Genomic DNA, 24,345 nt, shown 5'->3' with positions numbered 1-24,345 from the left:
TTAACTTTCTCTTTGCTCTCTTCCTTTCACTTTCTTTTTGTTTTACTTTCATTTTTTGAGCCTTTCTCTTTCACTTGTGCTCTGTTTCTTTCTCTGAATTTTATTAATGGCCTTTGTTCTCTTTTTTTTTGAGAGAAACCATCTGTTTTTTAAACTGTATAATGAAAGTATGATGTTATTTGGTGTATTTAATGTTCATAAGGACTTATTATTGTTACTTTTTAATGCTTTTGTGTGTGTGTGTGGGGGGGGGGGGGTTATTATAAGGTTGCTGAGATTTTGAAGAGTAAAAAACAAACGGGTTTATAAAAGTATTCAATTCTATGAATAGTATTTATAAATTAATGTCTGTAAAATTTTGGTAAACATGGTGGTTAGAGATTAAATTTCTGTGTGTGTGTGTGCTGTAGGAAACATTGACCAGGCCCAGTACTGTGACAGAATAAAGGGAATCATTGAGCTGTTGGGCAGTAAGCTCTCATTGGATGAACTCTCCAAAATATGGAAAATACAGGTGAGCTGTGTTTTCAAATCAGTACTCCCTCAAAGCTGCATGCATTTCTGAGACCGTGTCTGAGAAATGTACTGCACAGAAGGCTCTCAAACGTCTTGAGACATTTGAATAAGAACTACATTAATAGACAGCATTTCAATTGGCGTCCATGCACATGGCCATTGATTTTTAAGAATGGAAATGAAGCTGTGAACAATCTTGAGATTAATTCTCCAGACAAGGACTACATCCTATAAAAGTACAAGGATTTTGAGTTCGAAGCAACACCAACCTGATTTTAGCAACAACAATAAATTCCCAAAAATTTGGAAGCCCATTGAGTTTGTGCGTTATTGATTTTTTAGTTTTTTTTTTTTGTTGTTTTAAGATCACTTATTTATTTTAGTGATCTCAGCTGATAATATTAAAAGTTATCAAAACAAATCCAGTTTTTTTTTACGAAAAATAGCAGTAATGCAATAACTGGTATGGTTAGTATGATGGCGTTTTAGTGCTGGGATTATGACATTAAAATCTTAATATTTTGAGAATAAAGTCGAAATTACGAGAATAAAATCGAAATACGTTAAAGTAAAAATATTATGAGAATAAATTCGAAATGTTTCGGGAATAAAGTCGAAATGTTCTGAGAATATTTATTAAATTTTAAATATTTTGACAGTATATTTTGGCCTTTTGCACATGCAAATGACACAGATTGGAAGCACCAGGAGATATTCCAAAATCTCAGTTTTCAAAATGTGTCAGTTTTATAGCGAAATACAAACAATGTATGTTAAGTTAAAAAGTTGTTCTTGTTCATTCTTTTAATAAATATCATATTCTTGATATGAAGATGTTTCACGAGTCCTTAAAACGGACTCTTCCTCATCCCAGTAAGATGATGCGGCCGTTTGCATGCAACAATATTCAAATCAATCCCAGTGACCTGCACCTTCTTCCACTGCTCTTAGTCCGGGACATTTGCTTGCGCAGTAAAGGCCTACTCTCAAAATAACTTTCATTTGTAAGATTTAAATTATTGAAACATTTCGACTTTATACTCTTAATATTTTGACTTTATTCTCGAAACATTTTTACTTTATTCTCGTAATAATTTTACTTTATTCTCGTAGTATTATGACTTTATTCTTGAAACATTCCGACTTTATTCTCAAAACCTTTCGACTTTATTCTCATAGTATTATGGCATTATTCTTGAAACATTCTGACTTTATTCTCGAAACATTTCGACCTTATTTTTCATAATATTTCGAATTTATTCTCGTAGTATTACGACTTTTTTCTCGTAATAGTTTGACTTTATTCTAATGGTATTACGACTTTATTCTCATAATATTTAGACTTTATTCTCAAAGTATTATGACTTTATTCTCTTAATATGTTTCGACTTTATTCTAAAACTATTTCAACTTTATTCTCGAACTAATTTGACTTTATTCTATGAATGAAATTATATCAAATTTTATATATATACTAAAATGTTTCTAATTATAAAATTGCATAAAAAATTAAGTTTCTCTATTATATTTATACATGTGATGAATGATGTTTTGTGTGCAGGCTGGTCAGTCCTCGACTGTGATTGAGAACATCCACACCATCATCGCCGCTGCTGCCGTCAAGTTCAACTTTGACCAACTCAGCCACCTCTTCGTCCTCATACAGAAGGTCTTGTCCACCATCCATCAGACTCTTTCATCTTCATGAGCTATTTTTCTGACTGTGCCTTGTGTGTTTTCAGAGCTGGGAGGTTGAGAGTGATCGTGTGAGACAGAAGCTTCTGAGTCTGATTGGACGGATCGGCAGAGAGGCACGTTCTGAGGCGACCACAGGAAAGGTATGTGCCGTCACACTCAAACTATATATGCATTTCTGTAACTCAAAGTTGGACTTTGATCCTGTCTAGCTGCTAATAAGCTACAGTGCTGAAATGTGACAGCCAGTGATTCACTTAGAATTGTTAAACCTGGTGAAAGTTTGAACTGTAATGATTATTTTTATTATTATTGTTTACTGAAATAATTTGATGGCTGTCAAATATTCATTGTCAAATAACTGGACAAATTATTGCAATTAACTATTTAACAATAAGTGGTCATTATGTTATATTAAATAATAAAATGCATGAGGAATATAAATCTAAAATGTATTGTTAAACAATACTGCACAGGGTATAAATACATGATTACATAAATACATAAAATACATATAATTTAGAATATAAAAATACTTCACAATGTTTAAATGTTTGACTCTCACTTTTTTTTGAAACCCAAACCACCTAATTATTAAATTAGAAAATGTTAAAACACGGAGTAATTATATAATAATATTGTTGTTGTTATTGAAGGTGGTCTGTATAAACTTAATTAAGGTTATTTTCTATATTTGACAGCAGACTGATGTGCTATTTATCCATTGATATGCTAACAACAATATGCTTTTTTTCTCCATAAATTATTTTAATCAGTAATAATTTAAATTGTAATAATATTGAACAAAATATCACAGTTTTTACTGTATTTTTAATCAAATAACTGCAGCCTTGTGATTGTGGCGTGTGATTCAGGTGTTGGAGGTGTTGTGGGAGTTGGCGCATCTCCCCACCCTTCCTACCACTCTAGTACAGCAGGCCCTGGAAGAACATCTCACCATCCTCAGCGACGCATACGCTGTCAAAGAAACCATCAAGAGGAACTACATCATCAAATGCATCGAAGATATCAAGAAGGTGAGCTCATATGTGACCCTGGACCACAGGGTGTTTTAAGTGTCAATTTTTCGAAAATTGAGATTAATTCATCACATGAAATCTGAATAAATAAGCTTTCCATTGATGTATGGTTTGTTAGGATCATACAATATTTGGCGGAGATAAAACTATTTGAAAATCTGGAATCTGAGGGTGCAAAAAATTTCTAAATACTGAGAAAATCACCTTTAAAGTTGTCCAAATGTAGTTCTATGCAATGCATATTACTAGGTTTTTATATATTTACAGTAGGAAATTTACAAAATATCTTCATGGTACATATCTTTCTCTTTACTCAATATCCTAATGATTTTTGGCATGAAAGAAAAACGATAATTTTGACCCATACCATGTTTTTTTGGATCTTTCCCAAAATATACCCCAGCGACTAAAGACTGGTTTTGTAGTCCAGGGTCACATATCATAATTCCCATAATTCCACAAACTCCAAAGACTATTGCACTCTTCACCTATAGTTTATGAACGGATTTAGATCAATAACTAAATCACTGTCTGGCTTGCTTCTGGTGGTCTGAATTGGAGTGAGGGTCCCTCACTCTCACACACATCTCCTGTGCTACTCCATCTGATTTGTGCTCCTTCCTGAAGATCCATATTCAGAAGATTAACGACCATAAACACAAAATATACATACATACTCGCACGGCTTTTCTTTCAGGCTAGAGTCTGTGCAGTAGGCTATTTTAAGAGCTGATCTGGGAGTATAAAGGTGTTGTTCTGTCTCTGGCTCTAGATGTATATTTTTAGCAGTCTAGTTTCAGCTTGCCTCATCTCTCACATACACGCATGCACACACACACACACACACACACACACACAGACATCCACTTGTCTTTGCACTTCAGCTGCATCTGGTGTGATTTGGGTGCAGCATAAACTTATAGTGGCGCTCACTGAATACAACTCAAGTTTATGTCTTTAGATGCAAATACAGGAGGATTCAAAGTCTCGTAGCGAGACACAGGTCTCTTTTCTTACTGGCTCCTGGGGCAAGAAGAAACCGAGCTTATTGGCTAAAGTAAGAGAAGACCCACCCCTTTAGTTTAACACTGACCAATCATAAATCAGCCTGAATCTCTCATGAACAGAATTTGATTTGCAAACTGATGATTGCCACTTGATTTACTGGGAGGGACTGATAAGATATGTGTGATTTACAAAGGGATTTTCTGAGGGTTTGATCCAATTATCAACCAATGGCTTTTTGACTATTGACTTCAGTCTGTTGTTGGACTATTTGAAACTTTTGGAAATCAAGACTCTAAACAAAACCTGGGTTGTTTGATGGGTCAATGGTGTGATGATAATTTCTTTGACCTGTTCATTAATTAAAAACAAATAAATAAACAAAAATGTCGGTCACACGTATAATAACTTGAATATTCCTCTTTCTGAATTCAAATTCATTGTGACATTTTTTTTTTTTTGGGGGGGGGGCATATAAAGTAAAAATGTCTGGGAGATACAACCGTCCTGATATCACAATAAAGAAAAAAAAGTCTCGTTAAAAGAAGAAAGTCATGTGGTGCAACCAACATACAGTGAAAAAAAAGGTTTCAAAATGAAATGATATCATAGAGAGGACCCCAGACCCTCATGACTTAAAGTCAATAATTTTATGACAAGACAAGTTTAGTTCAGATTGTAAAATGTCATGTGGTGCGACTCCTCAAAAAAACATGCATTTATAATTCAGTATTTTTTTTTTATATTTGGAACATTTGAATTGAACATTTACTTATCTTATTATTGTTATTATTATTATTATTATTTACTATTTTTATACTTGATGGTTATACCACATGACTTTTTTAGAGTTATAACATTGAACGAAAGTTGTGGCCATACTTCTACGTCATTGACCCAGATGGAGATCACCGTATTCCATGAATGTGCTTGACGTCACTGTGTGTTTATAAATGTGTTTTTGTGCTTATATTGTAGTCGTCTCAGCAGACTAACCCTCAGACGGTGTGGGTGGTTCCAGCTTTGCGGCAGCTTCACGAGATCACACGGTCTTTTATCAAACAGACCTACCAGAAACAGGACAAGGTAGGTGCAGACGGCGTCCAGACGGACCATCTGGTCTGTTCATTTTTTTCCTGGAAGTGGTGCTACTTTAACTATAAGCCTAATTTTTCATGCTTTTAAATGACTTTAGATTTTACTTTATGTTGTGTCCTCTGTCAGAGTATAATCCAGGACCTGAAGAAGAACTTTGAGATAGTGAAGCTGATCACTGGCTCTCTGGTGTCATGTCATCGCTTGGCCGTGTCTGTCGCTGGATCCAATGGTCTTTCTGTGTCCACACTGGTTGATGGGCGGTACTCCTATCAGGAGGTGTGCTGTCACAAGTTCATTATCTCTTTGTGATATGAAAAAATTAAAGCCCAGTTGAAAATATATTTTGTTATAACAGATATTAATGTGTGAAAAAAGATGAATTCCAAATAATGTCTAACAGTGCAAATCTAAGTTTTATTAGATAAAATATCTGATTATATATATTTTTTAAACTACTATGAACCTTGACATTATAATGATATTCAAATTTTTTCCCAGTGGTTCACAAACATGTAGCAAAAAAAGAAAATGTTGTTAATTTTGCCATTGTGTTATCATTAGTCTAGTCTAGTCATTTCCTCTGGTTTTAAGATTAATCAGATTGCTGTTTGATCCAAAAACAGGACAGACATGTATTTGTAGACTACAGAAGTGACTCATGTTATGCCTCACATCTTGTAAGAATGAACAGACTGGTTGTTTTTATTTATCTGATGTTGTTGTTGTTTTCACGTTTTTCCAGTATTTGGAGGGTCACTTGAAGTTCCTTGCATTCTTCCTGCAAGAGGCCAGTCTGTACCTGGTCTGGAGTAGAGCCAAAGAGATCTGGGAATGCTTGGTGTCTGGCATGGATGTGTGCGAGCTGGATCGAGAGGTGTCGTGTTGTTTTTTGCTTTGATTGTATTTTGCTTTGATTTGCATGTTTTATTTTCTTTTTTGCTTATTTTTTACTTTGTTTTGGTGTTTTGTTTGTTTTTTGCTTTGATTTGCATGTTTTATTTTATTTTTGGCTTATTTTTTATTTGTTTAGGTGTTTTGTTTGTTTTTTGCTTTGATTTGCATGTTTTATTTTATTTTGGCTTATTTTTTATTTTTTTGGTGTTTTGGTGTTTTGTTTGTTTGTTTCAGTTTTAATCATGCTTTTTAATCATGGTGCTTGAAAAGAAAAGCATCAGATTAAATACTAAATTGCATTGTGTTGTTTGTTATATTAACTATCTTGACTTTTCAGTCCTGGGGTGTAGAAATTGGTGTTGCAAATATTAAAAAAATACTGAAATTTTGCAAATGTGACAAACTATGTAGTAGTTTTGATTGTGTTCAACTCTCTGTTCTAGATGTGTTTCGAATGGTTCACTAAGGGACAGCATGATCTAGAGAGTGATGTTCAGCAGCAGCTCTTTAAAGAGAAGATTCTCAAGCTAGAGCCTTATGAGATCACTATGAACGGTAAAATAACTCTCAACCACAGAGTTCGCTCACTGCTTCCACAGTATTTCCACATTATAACACCCTGAGGTGTTGCATGTCTTCTGTACATCTGCAGGAAACCACAGCGCTTACTGTGCTAAATTTACTCTCGCAGAAAGAAATGGCCTCATTAGCAGCATGCGGTGAAGTTGGATGAGTGTGTGAGTCATTTTGTGGTTTTTCATCAATGTTTTACAGGGTTTAACCTCTTCAAGACCTTCTTTGAGAATGTGAACCTCAGTGACCACCGTCTCAAACGGCAGGGAACACAACTGGTATGAGATTCCAGCTTTCCCTCAGTGAAATTGGTGGGGAAATCCCATCATGACAGGTGAAAAAATCTGATTGTCTCTCTCAGTGCGTGGAGCGATTGGATCTGGCCGGGATGGACTTCATCTGGAGGATCGCCATGGAATCTCCAGACGAGGACATCGCTAATGAAGCCATACAGCTCATCATTACCTACAGCTACATTAACCTCAACCCCAAAATGAAGAAGGTCAGCATTAAAAGTATTGTGTTTTTTGTGTGAGACTTGTCGTTCCAGTTTCTCTGTTAATTAACATTTTCTTTGTCGCTTTGTCTATTTTTTGCAGGACTCGGTATCTCTACATAAGAAATTCATAGCTGACTGCTATAAGAGATTGGAGGTGAGTGTTACAGGGTGAAATTACACTCTTTTTTTTTTTTTTTTTTGTGATGATGATTGTGATAAAGCTCATCTCTGCATCACACACAGGCTGCTAGCTCTGCGTTGGGCGGCCCGACCCTCACACACGCTGTTACCCGAGCAACCAAGATGCTGACAGCCACTGCTATGCCAACGGTCGCCACATCAGTGCAGTCTCCATCCAGGTATGAGGACAGGTTTTGAGGCTAGTTGAGCAGGTTTCAGATCAGTTGATGAAGCTCATGATGATGTTGGCTGCATGTCTTAAAATAAGTAAAGCACTTCTATACTACTTTTATTAAGCTTACAAAATTAGGCAGAACTAGCAGAAAAGTACCAAAGCTTGAGCAAAAGTTCTGTTCCCGTCTGTACATTAATGAACTTGTATCACTACTGGGTTTTGCTTTTTGTTTTGATTTTGTCTTGTTTTTTGTTTTGTTTTGATTTGTTGTATCGTTTTTGTATTCTGTTTTTTATTTATTTTTGTCTTCAGTTTTTTTTTTTTTTTGTTGTGTTGTGTTTTTTTTTTTGGTTTTCGTTTTTTGTGTGTGTGCTCTGTTCTGTTTTTTGTTTTTGTGTTTTTTGTTTTGTTTTATTTTGAACAACTCATATCCCATACAATACCTTGTCATTTAATTGAATCAGACTTGGTGTTATGCAACATTAAAGTCTTTATTGATCTGAAGGTTGTTCAGAAAGATTTTGATGCCTAAATTTAACTCACTGTAGTTCATTATCATCTCTGTCCTCAGGTCCAGTAAACTAGTTATCATTGAAAGACTTCTGTTACTGGCAGAGCGTTATGTCATCACTATAGAGGTAAGAGCTGATACACACACACACACACACACACACAGATATTTGCTTTGCATATCTGAGCACATAACTTTATTTGGTCAAGTTCATCTTGTATTCACCCTCTTTTGACTATTGAACTAATATTCATCTTAAATGAGTTACAGTTTATCTCTGTTTAAAACGTCAGTCAGTCTCGGCGAAGAAACCAGCAACCTGTAAAAGTCAAATGTAGCAACATCACTGAATGACAGATTCACTAATTAATTCTCCTAATGTGTCAGTGTTCGATAGCTGTCAGACTCGCAGCTGTGGAATGATGAAATCTGATCATTGGTTGACTGCCACATACACAGTCTCCCCGTTTCTCCAGCTGTTCAGTTCCATGCTGAAATCTGCCATAGATTCTGTCATGCAATTTAGTGCATTTAGGAGTAATCATGCCAGAAAACAGCCAAAGGGATCCGATACGCTGTTGATTCCTGTGTGTATTCAGAAAGACATTTTCATACCCGCTCCTCCAACAGAAACTGATTGGTCGGTTACTGACTTACATTTGGTGCAGGAAGTGCTTTTGGACTGTAGCACTTTTGTCTAATTTATGAATTTGAGTAAATCATGTAATATGAAGCTCAATAGCTTATTGCTGGCAATTATTACCCTATTCATTAAAATGCTTGTTCATGGAAAACTTATTTGAAAGTGCAGGTTTATTTCTGAAAGATATGCAGGAGCTCATCTAATGTTACAGTTACATCAGGAAAGTGGTTCAATATCTTGTTAGTAAGGATTCTAGAGATTCATAAACTATTGAATTAATTTAAAATGATATTTTATATATATATATAATGGGCTTGGTGAGATTTTTTTAATTGTTCTGAAAGAAGTCTCATGCTCACCAAGAGGCTACATTAATTTGATGGCGGAAAAAACAGCAATATTGTAAAATATTACTACAAATTAAAATGACTGCTTTCTATTCTAATATATTTTAAAATGTAATTTATTTATGTGAGGCAAAGCTGAATTTTCAGCTTAATTTCTCCAGTCTTCAGTGACACATGATCCTTCAGAAATCACTAGAATTTTTATGACCGCCATTAATTAAATGATTGTATCTCCTCCACATTGTTTTGCAATGGAAAACGAGTTTCCAGGTCAAAGCAGCTCAACAGCAGGTCACATGGTACTGAGTGTTGTACCTCTGGATCTGTTTCAGGACCTGTATTCTGTTCCTCGAACTATTCTACCTCATGGAGCGTCTTTCCACGGCCATCCTGTCACACTTCACATCACATACGAATCTACCAAAGACACATTCACCTTGGAGGTAACGTCACACACTTCTTGGAGACAAAACCCATTTAGTTCTGGCACTCACGACACAAGTGCACACACTTAGGACAGACTGTAAGCAGAGTTGATTTAAATGGAATTTGATAAACATTTCCCCTCATTGGAGATTGATGGTCTGTTGGGTGATTGTTCATTCTGTAGACTCAACTGACTGCCTGGTATTTGCTTTGCCTAAAACAGCCCTTATGTGTTTGTGTTCATGTGAATGTGAGCAGGGCCACAGCAACGAGACCATAGGCAGCATCAGATGGAAGATAGCCGAGCAGCTCAGCTGTCCGGTGGACAATGTGCAGATATTTGCAAATGACAGCATGGTGAGTCAAACATTAAATGTGATGTTTGCAGTCATATCTGAGCGGTGCACAGGTGCCAAACGCTCCTGCAGCACACTGAGAGAATGTGGCAGCTTTTATTTCTAGTTCTAGTTAACAATGAACTTTGTTTATTTGTATTGATAATTGTTACGTGTTAGTGTTGTTTTTGTACAATTTTAGTTTTTATTCATATTTTGAATACGTTTTTATTTGTATATTTTAGTTACAATTAGTTTTTGTATTTCTAAATAGTTTTAATGTTTTTATTTCAATTTTAGTTTTATTACAGTTAGTCATTATAGTGCTTCAACTTAAACTTATTTCAGATAGTTGCAAGGGCAAGTCTAATTTTCATAATTTTCCATCTAATATTTATATTTCATCAAAACAAAATAGTTTTAATAGTTAAACTTTGGTTTTAGGTATTGATAACAACGTTGAAAGCTAAAAAATAAGATTAGGTGTAACATTGTTTATGGTTATTGTTTCTAGTGTTATTTTAGTGTGTTTTTTTTTTATATAGAATTATAGTTTTTTTTTATTGATCTGAATTATCTTTGCAATTTAATTAGGTTTTGTTTAAAAAAAATCTAAATTGTATTCATTTATTTTTATATCAGTTCGATTAGAATTAATTTAGTAATTTTAGTACTTCAACTTCATTTAGTTGCCAGAGCAAAATTTCTAATTTTTGTTTAGTTTATGTATTTAATCCAATGTTTGTATTTTATTATCTTTATTTCTGCTAACAAAAAATGTTTTTAAATAGTTTTAGTTAACAGATTTTTGTTTACTAAACTGGCTAATAATTTGGCATTTTAAAATGATCAACATCCAGTAACTGCCTACAGAAGTCTGAACTTCAGAACTTTCAAGTTTTTTTTTAAATAGTTACACTATGTATAAAAATGTTTTATTTAATATCTTATTAAAATGCATTGTTATGTAATTGTGCATTGTACATAATGTACAATTTATGTAAAAAAATAAATGTTTTTGTTTTATTAAAACAATAATAAAATGCTGAATCTAAAAGGGCAGTGTTTTAACTATTTTAATGAAAGTTCATATCAAACAAGCTAACCATATTGACCTTTATTTTATACATTCATGCTAACAATCCTCTTTTTAAATTCCAGCTGACAATGAATCGTGACCAGAAGCTGTTGAATCAGCTGGGTTTCTCTGATGAGCAGAGTCTGACGGTGAAGAGCTCAGGAACAGGCACTCCATCAGGCAGTTCAGCGGACAGCTCTGCCTCGGCCAGCTCCAGCAGCAGCGGGGTCTTTAACTCGGCGTATGCTTTGGAGCAGGTACATACATGCACTCACTGAACTGACAACTTACAATTTCTTGATGCTTATTGGATCAAGTACACACTAACTGAGCAAGTACACACTTGTGTACAGAATACATTCACTACCTTTCAGAGGGTTAGGGTCTTTAAGATTTTTTAATGTTGTTGAAAGAAGTCTCTTATGCTCACCAAATCTGCATTTATTTGATCAAACATACATGAAAAACAGTAATATTTTGAAATAATAAAAAAAAATGTAAAATGATCCCCCAGAAAACATTCTAATATGCTGATTTGGTGCTCAGGTATATTTTTTTAGTTTTCTTATGATATTACAAAAGGATTACCACATTTGTTACATTTAAAATGTAAATAAAATAGGTTTTATTCAGAAAAGAAAAAAAATACAATAAAAACTTAGACCTCATCTGAAAAGTAGTGTGTCTCAAACGTACATTTTTAACTTTGTTAACCCCATCAATACTTTATTAAACTCAAGTGTGTGATTGCAGGAGAAATCTCTTCCTGGTGTGGTCATGGCGTTGGTGTGTAATGTCTTTGAGATGCTTTATCAGCTCGCCAATTTGGAGGAACCCAGGTAAAATCCCACAACCCCTGCAAGTTATGCATTTATTTATTTAAAAGGATAGTTCACTCCAAAATTGGAATCCTGTCATTATTTATTCACCCTCATGTTATTCTAAACCTGTATGATGTTTGTTTTTCTTTATTCTTTGAATGGTCAGTTTTTCCTTTATGTTTGTGGACATACTGTACTTTTAGTGCTTTCAGTTGACTTGTATTAACTGTGTGTGGTCTTCTTGTTCCTGTCCAGAATAACTTTGCGTGTCAGGAAGTTGTTGCTGCTTATCCCGACTGACCCAGAGGTGCAAGACGCCCTTGATAACTTTGTGCCAAAAGAGTCCAGCGTCTGGAGTCACCAGGTACCTGAAAGACACTCTTTAACTTGCATAAAAGTGCATTAATGTGTCAGTTCAAGCTTAGAAAGCAGTTTCCACATACATAATATGAAATGAAATATGATAATTATTTAATGGTTTAGATTAGTTTACTTTTTGGAAAATTGTAATAGTAAATAATAAGTAGGTATTAGGGCTGTGCAATTAATTGCAAAAATGGTTCGATTTTTAATTTTGGCCTCCAACGATCATGAAAATACAATAATCGAGATAAAAGATTATTGCGCCCCATTCTGCCCCCTTTCATTCCGCTGCACTTTCATTCCTCCATAAAAGCCCAATTTCCCGTGCAAATCCATAAAATAATGTAACATGATATTTGCATAATGGGACACGCTTTATCAAGGTGCGTGCCTAAATGCTCAAATACATGCAAAAATGTGTCAAAATGCTGCGCTTAGTCATTTTTCATGTGTACCTTCGTCGGTCATGTAATAAATGAACGTAAAGAGTTGAGAATGAAAATATGTGTCTTACCGTAATTTGGATCTGTGCGGCATTTAAAGTAACAGCGGGCTATTTTCCTGCTGCGACTGTGTGCTTATTAATCAAACAACAAAAGACAAATTTATAAATCACACACTGCTCTTGAGTGAAGGACTTCTGTAGCTTTAAAAACCAAAAAAATAAGTGTAATTCTTACAGTTAAGACTGCTGTTTATTTTTTTTATTAGATTATTAATTTCTGTAGTAGGCTGTAAACTGCTTAAAACTTGCATAAAATAAACATTAAAGCACAGTTTGTTTCATTTGTATCTTTTTTAGTCTATTGCATTCGTCCTTTGCTTTTTTTATTACTGACAGTTTAATTATTTTCAGTCATTTTCAATAATTTTGTGGACTTTTTGTTTGTTTGTTTGAAATTCAGCTGGTCTCTACAATGTAGATGTCATAGCAACCTTATTTACAGAAAATACATATTTGATATAGATCACTTTCTTTAATTAAATCACTCATATAAAAATTTGGTCATATGGTCCCCTCATAATTGTGTTAAATAATCGTGATTACAGTATTGACCCAAATAATGGTAATTATGATTTTTGTCATAATGGTAGTTAGATGAAATAGTGTCAGATGTGAACACAGGTAACAGTCATGTGACAGTGTTTTTAGTAGGGTGCACACAGAGGCCTGAGTCCTCTAGCAGACGGTAAATAAAACTCTCTCTCTCTCTCTCTCTCTCTCGTCAGAAAACTCTGTTTACGCTGGGGTCTGGTTCTCAGGCCTCGAAGTCTCCATCTCTGTCCAGTAAACAGCAGCACCAGCAGAGTGCAGCGTCCATCCTGGAGTCTCTGTTTCGTTCCTCTGCCCCTGGCATGTCCACGTTCAGAGTGCTTTATAACCTAGAGGTACATGAAGAATTTTTGATTCAGTAGTGTATTAAGTATATTATTTACCATAATTTTGTAAAAGTTCTACAATGGTTGCAATAATGAATTTTCAAAAAATTAAAATCTTTACTTTTTTAGGCTTTTTCTATATTCACACACTCACCACTATCTTCCTTACAGGTGTTGAGCTCCAAGTTGATGCCCACATCTGATGATGAAATGGCTAAGACCAGTGTTAAATCTTTCTGTGAGAACTTCCTCAAAGCGGGAGGTCTCAGGTAGCCATCTACTGTCTTCCCTCTCTTACACTGCTCCTTATGTTGATAATTCTGCAGTCTTAATGTGGCTGTATGTTTTGATCATTAATTCTCTCAGTGGTGCTTTGTCTCTCTCTCTCTTGTCTCAGTCTGGTGGTTAACGTCATGCAGAGAGACTCCATCCCCTCTGAGGTGGACTATGAGACCAGACAAGGAGTCTACTCCATCTGTCTGCAGCTGGCCAGGTGCAGTCTCATTTATCAGTCTGGCTGTCTTCTCTTTCCGTTTCTCTATTTTGTTATTTTGTTCACATCTTTTCTTTGAATTCGGCACTCCAAGGGATGGGCATAGTAGATTTAAAAAAGAAAACATTGTGTTCTTATCCAGTCTTTTTTTTAACCAAATGCAAATTATAAACACTGTGTGTTTGAGAACATCCCCCTAGACCTTTTGCAATATTTTTATGGTTCCTAAGAAAAATATTATTAATGTTTCAGAAGATAAAAATGATTTCAAATAATACAATTTATATGTTTCTACTACTCAAGTGCAGTACCTCCACTGACATTTAGGTGGCCAGGTAACGCGCCGCGTTAAAAACTGGCCTACCAATGAGATTGGCACTTTTGTACACGTGCCTTGAGCTCCTAAAGTTATAGTATAACATGACTTGGTTGTGCTCGAGCACAAAATGTTCTTGCTGAGCACACTTAATACCTAATGATAAAGAGGAAGTGTGTAGATCAAGAGGGAGTTGTTGTGGAGAGGAATTGCAGATTAAATTAGGACGGGGTATTTCTGTTTTTCATTAAGCGCCATCGAATGTCAAGGAGTGAATTTGCACGTTCACTCGGCTCATCGGCAGTTAATATGAACACAAAAGATGCGTCGAAAAACATCAGCAATAAGCGCATGCGATAATCGCCCCAGTGTGTACGAGGCTATAGCATCTAATTAAATATGCACTGCCAAACCCAGGCATGTGTGCTTGTAATTTATTGTAAGTATGAATTTATGTGAAATATTTATATGCAATATGTATTTTGTTTGTGATTTACTATTGGGTCCATTAGCTTAACAGTGAGCTAATGTCAAAGTTGTGAGTTTAGCTTAAAGTATACTTCAGTTTTTACATGAATTTCATCATATACCGTATTTTTCGGACTATGAGTCGCACTTTTTTTCATAGTTTGGCTGGTCCTGCGACCTATAGTCAGGTGCGATTTATTATAAAAATTAATTTGACATGAACCGAGAGAAATGAACCAAGAGAAAACATTACCGTCTACAGCCGCGAGAGGGCACTCTATGCTGCTCAGTTCTCCTGTAGTCTACACTGAAGACACAGAGCGCCCTCTCGTGGCTGTAGACGTTAATGTTTTCTCTTGGTTCTTGGTTATAAATAAATGCGACTTACAGTCTGGTGTGACTTATATCTGTTTTTTTTTTCTCATCATGACGTATTTTTGGACTGATGTGACTTATACTCAGGTGCGACTTATAGTCTGAAAAATACGGTAGTATGCGTATACTGTGCTCATGCTACCAGGTCCACAAAGTTGCAACACTGGCTGCCTGTTTTTCTTAGACAGTTTACCTGTACAAAAATAGCCAGTTATACTGCTTGATATTGCAAACTAGTATTTGTAATAATATTATTTTAACTGATTATTATCATGATCAAAAACACACTGGTTTGTAGTGTAAATAGTTACTGCTAGTTCTTTCTTCTAGTTATGTGTCAATAGCAGCTAATGAATGAAAAGTCTCTAGCTAACTACTTCGCTTAGCTAGCTTTGGGCTTTAGCGTTTGTTAAAGGACTTGCTCTTTGTCTCCCCCTGCAGGTTCCTGTTGGTAGGGCAGGCTATGCCTAGTATGCTGGATGAGGAGTTGAGCAAGGAAGGTCTGGACACTCTGTCCTCTCGGCCGTTTCGTAACGCCGGGCGGCAGAGCGGCCGACAGCTCTCCGTCTGCGGGACTCCAGAGAAGTCCTCCTACAGGCAGGTGTCCATGTCTGACAGATCCTCCATCAGAGTGGAAGAAATTATCCCGGCCGCCCGCGTCGCCATACAGGTGTGAGAGAGCGTCCGATGCTTCACTAAACGATTTATTTCTGACCTTCTCTGACTTCTCTGGTTTGTCATTTCAGACAATGGAGGTGGGAGACTTCACTTCCACAGTGGCGTGTTTCATGAGGCTCACCTGGGCGGCAGCTGCAGGCCGACTGGACCTGGTGGGAAGCAGCCAGCCAATCAGAGAGACGACTAACTCGCTTCTCCCGCTGGGTGTTCGTAGCAGAGTCAGCAGCACAGGTGAGACTCTGATCGGTACTGTGTATCTGTCTTTTAGTTGGACTTATGCATCACTTTAAATTTTTGTGCTCGTGTGTGTGTGTTGCAGGAAGTAACTGCAGCTCGAGCAGTGAGGGAGAGGTCACCACGTTGCAGGCTGGGATATGCGTCAAACAGCTGTTTGTGTCCATCAAAGACACTATTATTGCAAGAGAAGCACTCTCTTTACTCGTCACATGCCTTCAGCTACGCTGCCAACAGCTATGTAAGAAAAAAAAGAAAGAAAAAAAACCTGACACATGCTAAATAAGGTTATGCATAACACTTATGGAGTCGCTTTGTTTCCTGTTCTCTTTCAAGCTTCATTTTACTCTCTGCCTTCTGTGAATGATTTCATCATTGATATTCTGTTGGGGTCGTCCAGTGGAGAGGTCAGTGTTTCCTGACAAAATTAAACTTGTCTCTTAATAGAGTCTAGACGTCTAAACTCCTCCTCTGTTCACAGATCCGACATGTAGCGTGTGATCAGCTGTACACTCTCAGTCAGTCAGACACATCTGCATACCCTGACCTCCAAAAACCCAACCTCTTCCTGCTGAAGGTGGTTCTGACAGCCCAACTTCCTCTCTGGTCCCCCACCAGCATCATGAGGGGTGTTAACCAAAGGTCAGACACACTAAACACACTTTATTTTTTCTCTTTTAGGAGACGAGTTAGTAATCTTAATTCTCTAAATGTATAATAAATTACTTATAACAGACCCACAAAGTAGTTTAAACACTGTGTAGACTTTAGAAAAGCTATAAAATGATGAATATCTGCTGAGCTAAAGTGATGATCGTGTTTTTAGGTTGCTTTCACAGTGCGCAGAGTATTTTGATCTGAGGTGCCAGCTACTAGATGACCTGACCAGTGAGTGTTCTGCCCTATTTTCAGAATATGAATGTCAGTTTTCACTAACAAAGTGCATCTTTGGTCTCCCATTATTTATTTTCTGATTATTCAGTCATTCCATGATTTTTATTATACTAAATATAGGCAATTGTAGTAAAAATTATTTGTAATTATTAACCAATTTAATTACAAAACCATATTTCCCACGTTTTTTTTTTCTTGCAGCCCTGTTTTTTTCCATATTAAAAATAATAGTTAAAACATTCATTAAAATTGTGATACTGTACATCATGTGGAGTGTTTCTACAGCATGGCATAAAAACAGTCTTGAGTTTTCAACCCTGTCACCCAATTTTTTTATTAGAAAATTAATATATATATATATATATATATATATATATATATATATATATATATATATATATATATATATATATATATATATATATATATATATATATAAAATCATTTGTTTTTATGTCATTTAAATTTATTGCATGAAAATAACAGTGTCAAACTTATATTTATGATTTCAGCACCAGGGTTGTAAATATTGAAAATAAATGGATAAAAAGCTTGATGATTGATATTTATATGATATTATCAATACTTTATGAACGTCAACTGAACAGTTCACTGAGCCACTTTTTCGTTCCCTCTGTATAAGTTCCAAATGTATCTTTTAGGGAGTGCCACATGCTTTAGTCCTGCGGAATTTAAGAACAATTTTTGGATTCCTTCAGAAAAGCTCACATGTGTCATGTTCTCAGCATCAGAAATGGAGCAGCTTCAGATCAGCCCTGCGGTCATGCTGGAGGACGAGATCAGCTGGCTTGATAATTTCGAGCCCACTTGGACCAACGAGCTGGAGACCAGCGAGGCAGACAACATCCTGCTGGCCGGACACCTGCGCCTCATTAAAACCCTGCTGTCCCTCTGCGGCAGTGAGAAAGAGCAGTTCGGTCAGCCACTTTTCAGATAAATATGACCGCATGATATGCATATGTGAAGAGCCGGATGTGGAGTAAACGGGTCTCCTTGATGTTCTGCAGGTCCTTCTCTGATCCAGCAACTGTTAGATGACTTCTTGTTCAGAGCGTCACGAATCATCCTGAACAGTGACAGCTCATCTAGCACGACAGCATCTATCCACGACTTTCACCCAAAGTAAGTGGAAAAGCTAACTTTTAAACACCTTGATTTGCAAGTTGCTACAACTGCCTTTAGTAATTGTGTCTGTGTCTCAGGTGCAGTACGGTCAGCAGTCGTCTGGCGGCGTACGAGGTGCTGGTCATGTTAGCTGACAGCTCTCTTACTAACCTGCAGCTCATCACTAAAGAACTGCTGTCCATGCACCACCAATCAGACCCATCTCTCAGCAAAGAGTTTGACGTGAGTCCTTATGGGCCCTATTTTAACGCTATTTTGCGCTCGTGCCATGACCGATTTGTTATTTGCATGGCGGAATTTGACAAGCGCAAAGACAGAACGCATCTCCGAGATGAAACGGAGCTGCTCGTGTGCTAGCAAATATATTCTAATTCTGAAACGTGCGATGACTATCCATTATGACCTGTAGGAATTTATATATTTATTTATTTAGCCTACAAAAAAAAAAAATCATATGCATTGCAATCCTTTAATTTTTTATATTTAGCATGTTTGTGTGCTGCTGTGCGTTCCTGTGTTTAATAAGCAGCGTGTACGCTCTTTAAATAACAAAGAAAAAACATTGCGCCAGACTTTAGACCGGGTTTAAGTTGGTCTATGGCGCAGTCTATTTTCAGCTCATTAAAATAGCAATACACCAGCAATGCTCCTGAACACACCTCTTTTTTTAGACCGGCACGCCCATGGGCGCAAAAATTAGTGCAAATGTATTTGCTAATTAAACGACTGAAACTAACAAAAATACACTTGCGCTGCGCCTTGCGTCACATTGCACTGGGTGTTTTATAGGGCCCTATATCTCTTGGAGGAAATAGAAATGATTTTTAATTGCCCTGTTCTGCTGTAAGAACTTTCAACAGATACTTGCGTTCATTTCTGTGTCATTGTGTGTGTGTTGGCAGTATCTTCCTCCTGTAGACAGTCGCTCTGTGTCTGGGTTTGTGGGACTGAAAAACGGAGGTGCAACCTGCTACATGAATGCAGTGTTCCAGCAGCTCTACATGCAGCCTGGTTTGCCTGAGGTAGATGTTGCTCTCTTATCACTAGTGTAAGGTGAGCACACTCTCTCACCACTAGGTGACGTCCTAACCTAGAAGTAGTATGAGTGAACTGGATAGAGGAAGGATCATGTGACACTGAAGACTGGCATTTTAGAAAACACTTATTTTAAATTGTACTAATATTTCACAATATTACAGTTTTTAATATACTTTTCATTGAAAAAAGGCAGTCTTGGTAAGTATAAGAGACTTTTAAAAACAATCTTACTGGCCCAAAAACATTTGACTGGTATTAATTTCTACAATACTAATATTTTAGCTCAATTATTATTATTTTTTTGTCTGTGTAAAAAGGTTTTTTTTTTTTTTTTGGAGATAGTTGGTTGTATGTCTATAATAAGTTAACATTATCAACCTTGTGTATGTTATAGGCTGTCTTGTCAATTGAAGATGACATTGAAAACCCAGAGGAGAGTGTGTTCTGTCAGGTGCAGTCTCTGTTCGGTCACCTGATGGAGAGCAAACTACAGTACTACATACCTGAGAACTTCTGGAAGGTGATCGTTTATTATATATGTAGTTCATTAGACACTCCACAGCATTTAAGGAAAAAGATACCAATTTGAGATGCTTACGTGAAAGCCATGCATATTTAGTATGCACTGTATTGTTATAATGCTTTTGTTGTTGTTATTTCAAGTAATGACAATGTACTTCATTGCTCTCATCATTTGGTTGATCTTGATGCAGATATTTAAGATGTGGAATAAGGAATTATATGTACGAGAACAGCAGGACGCCTATGAGTTCTTCACCAGTCTGGTGGATCAGCTTGATGAACATCTAAAGGTACAGCTCACCTGATGTCCCCTGCAAACTCAAATCCTCGTACACAGTCTGAAGTGGGTTTGTAATTCTCTTAATATCTTCCTCCTAGAAAATCGGTCGTGAGCAGATCTTCAAAAACACATTCCAGGGCATTTTCTCTGATCAGAAGATATGTAAAGACTGTCCACACAGGTAAGCCTTCAAGGAACATATCACATATCGCTCCAAACCCAGTTTCCCAAGAAGACTTCTTAATAACATTGACTTGGGTGTGGTTTTTAGGTATGAGCGCGAGGAGACGTTCATGGCTCTGAACTTGGGGGTGACATCCTGTCAGAGTCTGGAGATCTCTCTCGATCAGTTCGTCAGAGGAGAGGTCCTGGATGGCAGCAATGCTTATTACTGCGAGAAATGTAAAGAGAAGGTATGTTTTCTCATTCATAAAGACCTGCAGGGAAATACAGGTGTACTCTGTGCTCACACGTTCTGTGTTGCAGCGGACCACTGTGAAGCGGACCTGTATAAAGTCTCTGCCCAGCGTGCTGGTCATCCACCTCATGCGATTCGGCTTTGACTGGGAAAGCGGCCGGTCCATCAAATACGATGAGCAGATCCGAGTAAGACCATACACAGCAGCAGCTCTGCTTCAGTTCACATGTTATTTAGTGTTGGCCTGCAACTAAAACTTATCAAAAAACTTAACAAAAACAATTTCCTTATTGGTAAGATTTTTTGTAATGTTTTTGAAAGAAGACTATTATTTAATAATTTAGTAATATTGTGAAATATTGCAATTTAAAATTTAAAAGTCTTTTCTTTTTTTTGTGATATAGCGTTCCTGCATTTATACTAAATGTATTTAGACTACTGTCATTCAGTTACTGAATAAACCATATAGTTATATTTTAACCATGCTCTATGTGTGAATTTAACTGTGATTATCATAATCTAAATATATTCTACTAAGGAAGACAAATTATTAATTAGTATAAAACTCATTCATAATAATTAAATTTCTCCATTCTAATAATGAGGTTGTGACAACTTGTACAGGCTTTACTGTTTTTGAGAATGAACATAAATTTACATCTGCATCCTAACTCCTGCTACTACTACTGTCAGCTCAAGCTACTGTCAAATTAGCATTTCTAAGTGACTGAAATATTGTTCATATTGGAGCCTGCACTGTAAACCATGCTGAAGATGCTCAACATCAAAGTCAGGCAACACAAACCTGTTTCTTGATTTGATCCAACATCACTGGTTAGAACATGCAGAAACTATAGAACACATTATTCTGTTAAGATAATAATTTCTGTCAATCAATCAATCAATCAACCTATCAATCAATCAGGCTTACTGCAGTAGTCAGTGTTACTGGTAGTACCCGGTGTTTGGTCGTACACCAAATACATTACTTGCTGAATGCAGCACTATCAGTGTGCTTTTATATATATATCTCCATACAGTGCACACTGCAGAGTCACAGCAGGAGTCAGATTTGCACCTCATTAAAACCTTGCTGTCCCTCTTCGGCAGTGAGAAAGAGCCTGACCCCAGATATTTGAATATCAGTATATAAAGGATTTGCATCTCTTTCAATAATTTGTGTTCATTTTTAGTTCCCCTGGGTGCTGAACATGGAGCCGTACACAGTGTCAGGAATGGCCCGTCAAGATTCAAGTGCAGATCATGGAGAGAACGGGAGAGGGGGTGAGGCTGGATCCGGGGGATCACCTCGGAAGAAGGTCACCATCTCGGAGAACTACGAACTGGTGGGAGTGGTGGTCCACAGCGGACAGGCCCATGCAGGACACTATTACTCATTCATCAAAGACCGCCGGTGAGATTACAAGAGAGAGTGTCTATTAAGAGTTTTTTGGGGTTTTCTGGGTGGATGTTCGGTGTTTACTTGCTGGCCCAAGTTAAAGGAGAAAGTTTGATGACTTGGTTTGAGAGTTGGATGAAGATGGTAATACACCTCTTCTTATCAGGCCTTTCAATTTACACCAAGATTTTCCAAGCTGGGATTTGAGAGGTGATAAATATCTAGTTCAGTTATGAAGCTCTAGGCTGATAGATCCCCTTTACATGCAATCTGCTAGCAATGACATAATTTACTCCATGGCATAAGTTGATTGGACTCGTCTGTTTCACAGAAAGCTGCCCTTGGTGTTTTTCTGAAACCCTCCACCTCCCCAGCTCCACCTGTCCATGTTTGCTCTTTAGCAGTCGTAGCATGTGTAGCAGATCTAATTCACCGAGACCAAACACTAACATTTTCATATCCATTAACATTCTAATACTATTTAGTTTGAAATCATTTTAAAATAAAAACATTAAAAAAATAAAAAATTTTTTTTAATTTGTTTTATTTGTTTTCCTCCATCTCATGTGACTGTTAACCTACATCAGAGGACTGTAAACATGTTAAAATGTTGTTCAATTATTGACATGCTAACTTCTTTGGGGGTACATCAAGCAAATATTTTAGGTTTTATTAAAGGGGTTTGGCTTAAGTTTAGCAATCACTGATCTACAGAAACGATAATGAGTTTAATGCTCGAGTTTATTTCTAGGGAACAAATTCCCAAAGTATTAAAAGTAGTAAGTGATTAAAGCATGCATAGCATTGTTGCATAAAGCTTGTGTTAAAAAATCTCATAGGTCTTGTGTTTGAACAATACATAAATGAAGTTCTGCGTTATCTGATTCCATAATACACCATCTATATATAGGGCATACTTCTGCAACTGTAATATCTGAAACATGTTTCTGGGAGGTCTTTTGCCTCTCTGTGTGTATGTATGTGTATTTATGAGTCTCTGGGGGGCCATGCTTCTGTTTTTGGCAAGAGTGTTTTTATGAGAGCCTTAAACTGTCCCAGATGCTTGGCAGTGTGATGGAGCTTTAAACTGGCAATATTTTTGAGGGAATGAAGGAATGTTTGGGTGACCAAGGAGAATTGAGCAATGTTTTTAATGTGCGTTTTTTCAATGCTTTATTCTCTTTCAGGGGTAGTTCACGAGGACGCTGGTATAAGTTTAACGACAATGTTGTTGAAGAGTTTGACATGAACGATGAGACTCTGGAGTACGAGTGTTTCGGAGGAGAGTACAGACCCAAAGTTTATGACCAGTGTAAGCTATTAATATTTTTTTTAATCAATGTAAATGAATGATGTCAAAAATACTGGTACTTCAGCACCAAGTCGATAAAATAAACTTCAATCTTTCAACATGAACACAAAATGAGGCCTAAAAATCTGTTTATTTTTATATATATATATATATATATATATATATATATATATATATATATATATATATATATATATATAAAACATTGATATAACCCAACTTAAATGACATTGTCATCGTCATTATCACTCATGGTGTTCATATTATTATATCAACATTATGCCACTGTGTTCCCATGCTGTAGCTAACCCCTACCCGGATGTGCGGCGGCGCTACTGGAACGCCTACATGCTGTTCTACCAGCGCATCAGTGACCAAAACTCCCCCGTCCTGCCCAAAAAGAGTCGAGTCAGCATTGTGAGGCAGGAGGCAGAGGATCTCTCACTGTGAGTTAGCGTTTTACTTCCTCCATGAACGTTGGAACATGGACTCTCTCATTAATGTTCATAATCCTTGACCTCAGGTCAGCCCCATCCTCGCCAGAGATCTCACCCCAATCCTCCCCACGGCCCCCCCGAGCCAACAATGACCGCCTCACCCTGCTCACACGCTTGGTCAAGAAAGGAGAGAAGAAGGGTCTGTTTGTGGAAAAGATGCCTGCTAGGATCTATCAGGTAGAGATTGTAAAGTCTTTTCATGCATTGCAATTCCAATGTGACTAAATATTCTGGGTTGAGTGGATGTTAAGAGTCTTTCAACATCATTCTATACTATAACTATAATATAACTATAATTATGTTATTCAAATACTGTTTCAGGCATGTTGTTGTTTTCTCGAAACGTTTGCAAAAATTGACTTTTGGATCTGTATAGATGGTGAGAGATGAAAATCTGAAGTTCATGAAGAACCGAGACGTTTACAACAGTGATTATTTCAACTTCACACTGTCTCTAGCGTCTGTCAACGCGGTAAGCTCTGAGCATTCAGCCTCTTTTATAAGCTTTTATATTTCCCGCACACAAATTTGAGCTTTATACTGTTTTTCAGACGAAGTTAAAGCATCTGTCGTATCAGGCCATGGCCAAAACCAGCCTGCAGCTGGCCGTCCAGTTCCTCTTCCACACTTATCTGCGCACTAAAAAGAAACTCAGGTTGGGATGATGCTTTAGTTTATAGTACTTTAAACTCAAGA

At 36.7% G+C, this 24,345-nt stretch overlaps 1 protein-coding gene across 2 annotated transcripts in view; it reads left to right on the top strand.

The window, feature by feature from the left end:
* LOC113063286 (ubiquitin carboxyl-terminal hydrolase 24-like) overlaps positions 1–24,345 on the top strand; it is a 61,536-nt gene that overhangs the window by 27,297 nt on the left and 9,894 nt on the right. The window contains exons 12-54 of one of the 2 annotated variants that reach the window (XM_026233561.1): positions 411–514; positions 2,078–2,185; positions 2,259–2,354; positions 3,087–3,248; positions 4,213–4,308; positions 5,235–5,342; positions 5,481–5,630; positions 6,097–6,228; positions 6,692–6,803; positions 7,023–7,099; positions 7,183–7,323; positions 7,421–7,474; positions 7,564–7,679; positions 8,247–8,313; positions 9,509–9,619; positions 9,861–9,959; positions 11,099–11,272; positions 11,769–11,854; positions 12,092–12,200; positions 13,430–13,588; positions 13,751–13,848; positions 13,977–14,072; positions 15,673–15,901; positions 15,978–16,140; positions 16,229–16,384; positions 16,480–16,550; positions 16,625–16,785; positions 16,970–17,031; positions 17,784–17,975; positions 18,066–18,180; positions 18,261–18,405; positions 19,086–19,205; positions 19,616–19,741; positions 19,935–20,033; positions 20,122–20,204; positions 20,295–20,436; positions 20,510–20,629; positions 21,635–21,855; positions 23,028–23,152; positions 23,457–23,598; positions 23,676–23,826; positions 24,026–24,121; positions 24,201–24,304. In XM_026233561.1, coding sequence (XP_026089346.1) covers positions 411–514; positions 2,078–2,185; positions 2,259–2,354; positions 3,087–3,248; positions 4,213–4,308; positions 5,235–5,342; positions 5,481–5,630; positions 6,097–6,228; positions 6,692–6,803; positions 7,023–7,099; positions 7,183–7,323; positions 7,421–7,474; positions 7,564–7,679; positions 8,247–8,313; positions 9,509–9,619; positions 9,861–9,959; positions 11,099–11,272; positions 11,769–11,854; positions 12,092–12,200; positions 13,430–13,588; positions 13,751–13,848; positions 13,977–14,072; positions 15,673–15,901; positions 15,978–16,140; positions 16,229–16,384; positions 16,480–16,550; positions 16,625–16,785; positions 16,970–17,031; positions 17,784–17,975; positions 18,066–18,180; positions 18,261–18,405; positions 19,086–19,205; positions 19,616–19,741; positions 19,935–20,033; positions 20,122–20,204; positions 20,295–20,436; positions 20,510–20,629; positions 21,635–21,855; positions 23,028–23,152; positions 23,457–23,598; positions 23,676–23,826; positions 24,026–24,121; positions 24,201–24,304 — 5,278 coding nt within the window. The remainder of the gene's footprint in view (positions 1–410; positions 515–2,077; positions 2,186–2,258; positions 2,355–3,086; positions 3,249–4,212; positions 4,309–5,234; positions 5,343–5,480; positions 5,631–6,096; positions 6,229–6,691; positions 6,804–7,022; positions 7,100–7,182; positions 7,324–7,420; positions 7,475–7,563; positions 7,680–8,246; positions 8,314–9,508; positions 9,620–9,860; positions 9,960–11,098; positions 11,273–11,768; positions 11,855–12,091; positions 12,201–13,429; positions 13,589–13,750; positions 13,849–13,976; positions 14,073–15,672; positions 15,902–15,977; positions 16,141–16,228; positions 16,385–16,479; positions 16,551–16,624; positions 16,786–16,969; positions 17,032–17,783; positions 17,976–18,065; positions 18,181–18,260; positions 18,406–19,085; positions 19,206–19,615; positions 19,742–19,934; positions 20,034–20,121; positions 20,205–20,294; positions 20,437–20,509; positions 20,630–21,634; positions 21,856–23,027; positions 23,153–23,456; positions 23,599–23,675; positions 23,827–24,025; positions 24,122–24,200; positions 24,305–24,345) is intronic. The other variant, XM_026233560.1, reaches the window with a different exon arrangement.

Source organism: Carassius auratus, chromosome 45, assembly GCF_003368295.1.
Source record: "Carassius auratus strain Wakin chromosome 45, ASM336829v1, whole genome shotgun sequence".
NCBI classification, from domain to species: Eukaryota; Metazoa; Chordata; class Actinopteri; order Cypriniformes; family Cyprinidae; genus Carassius; species Carassius auratus.
This window is presented reverse-complemented; position numbering and strand designations above follow the sequence as displayed.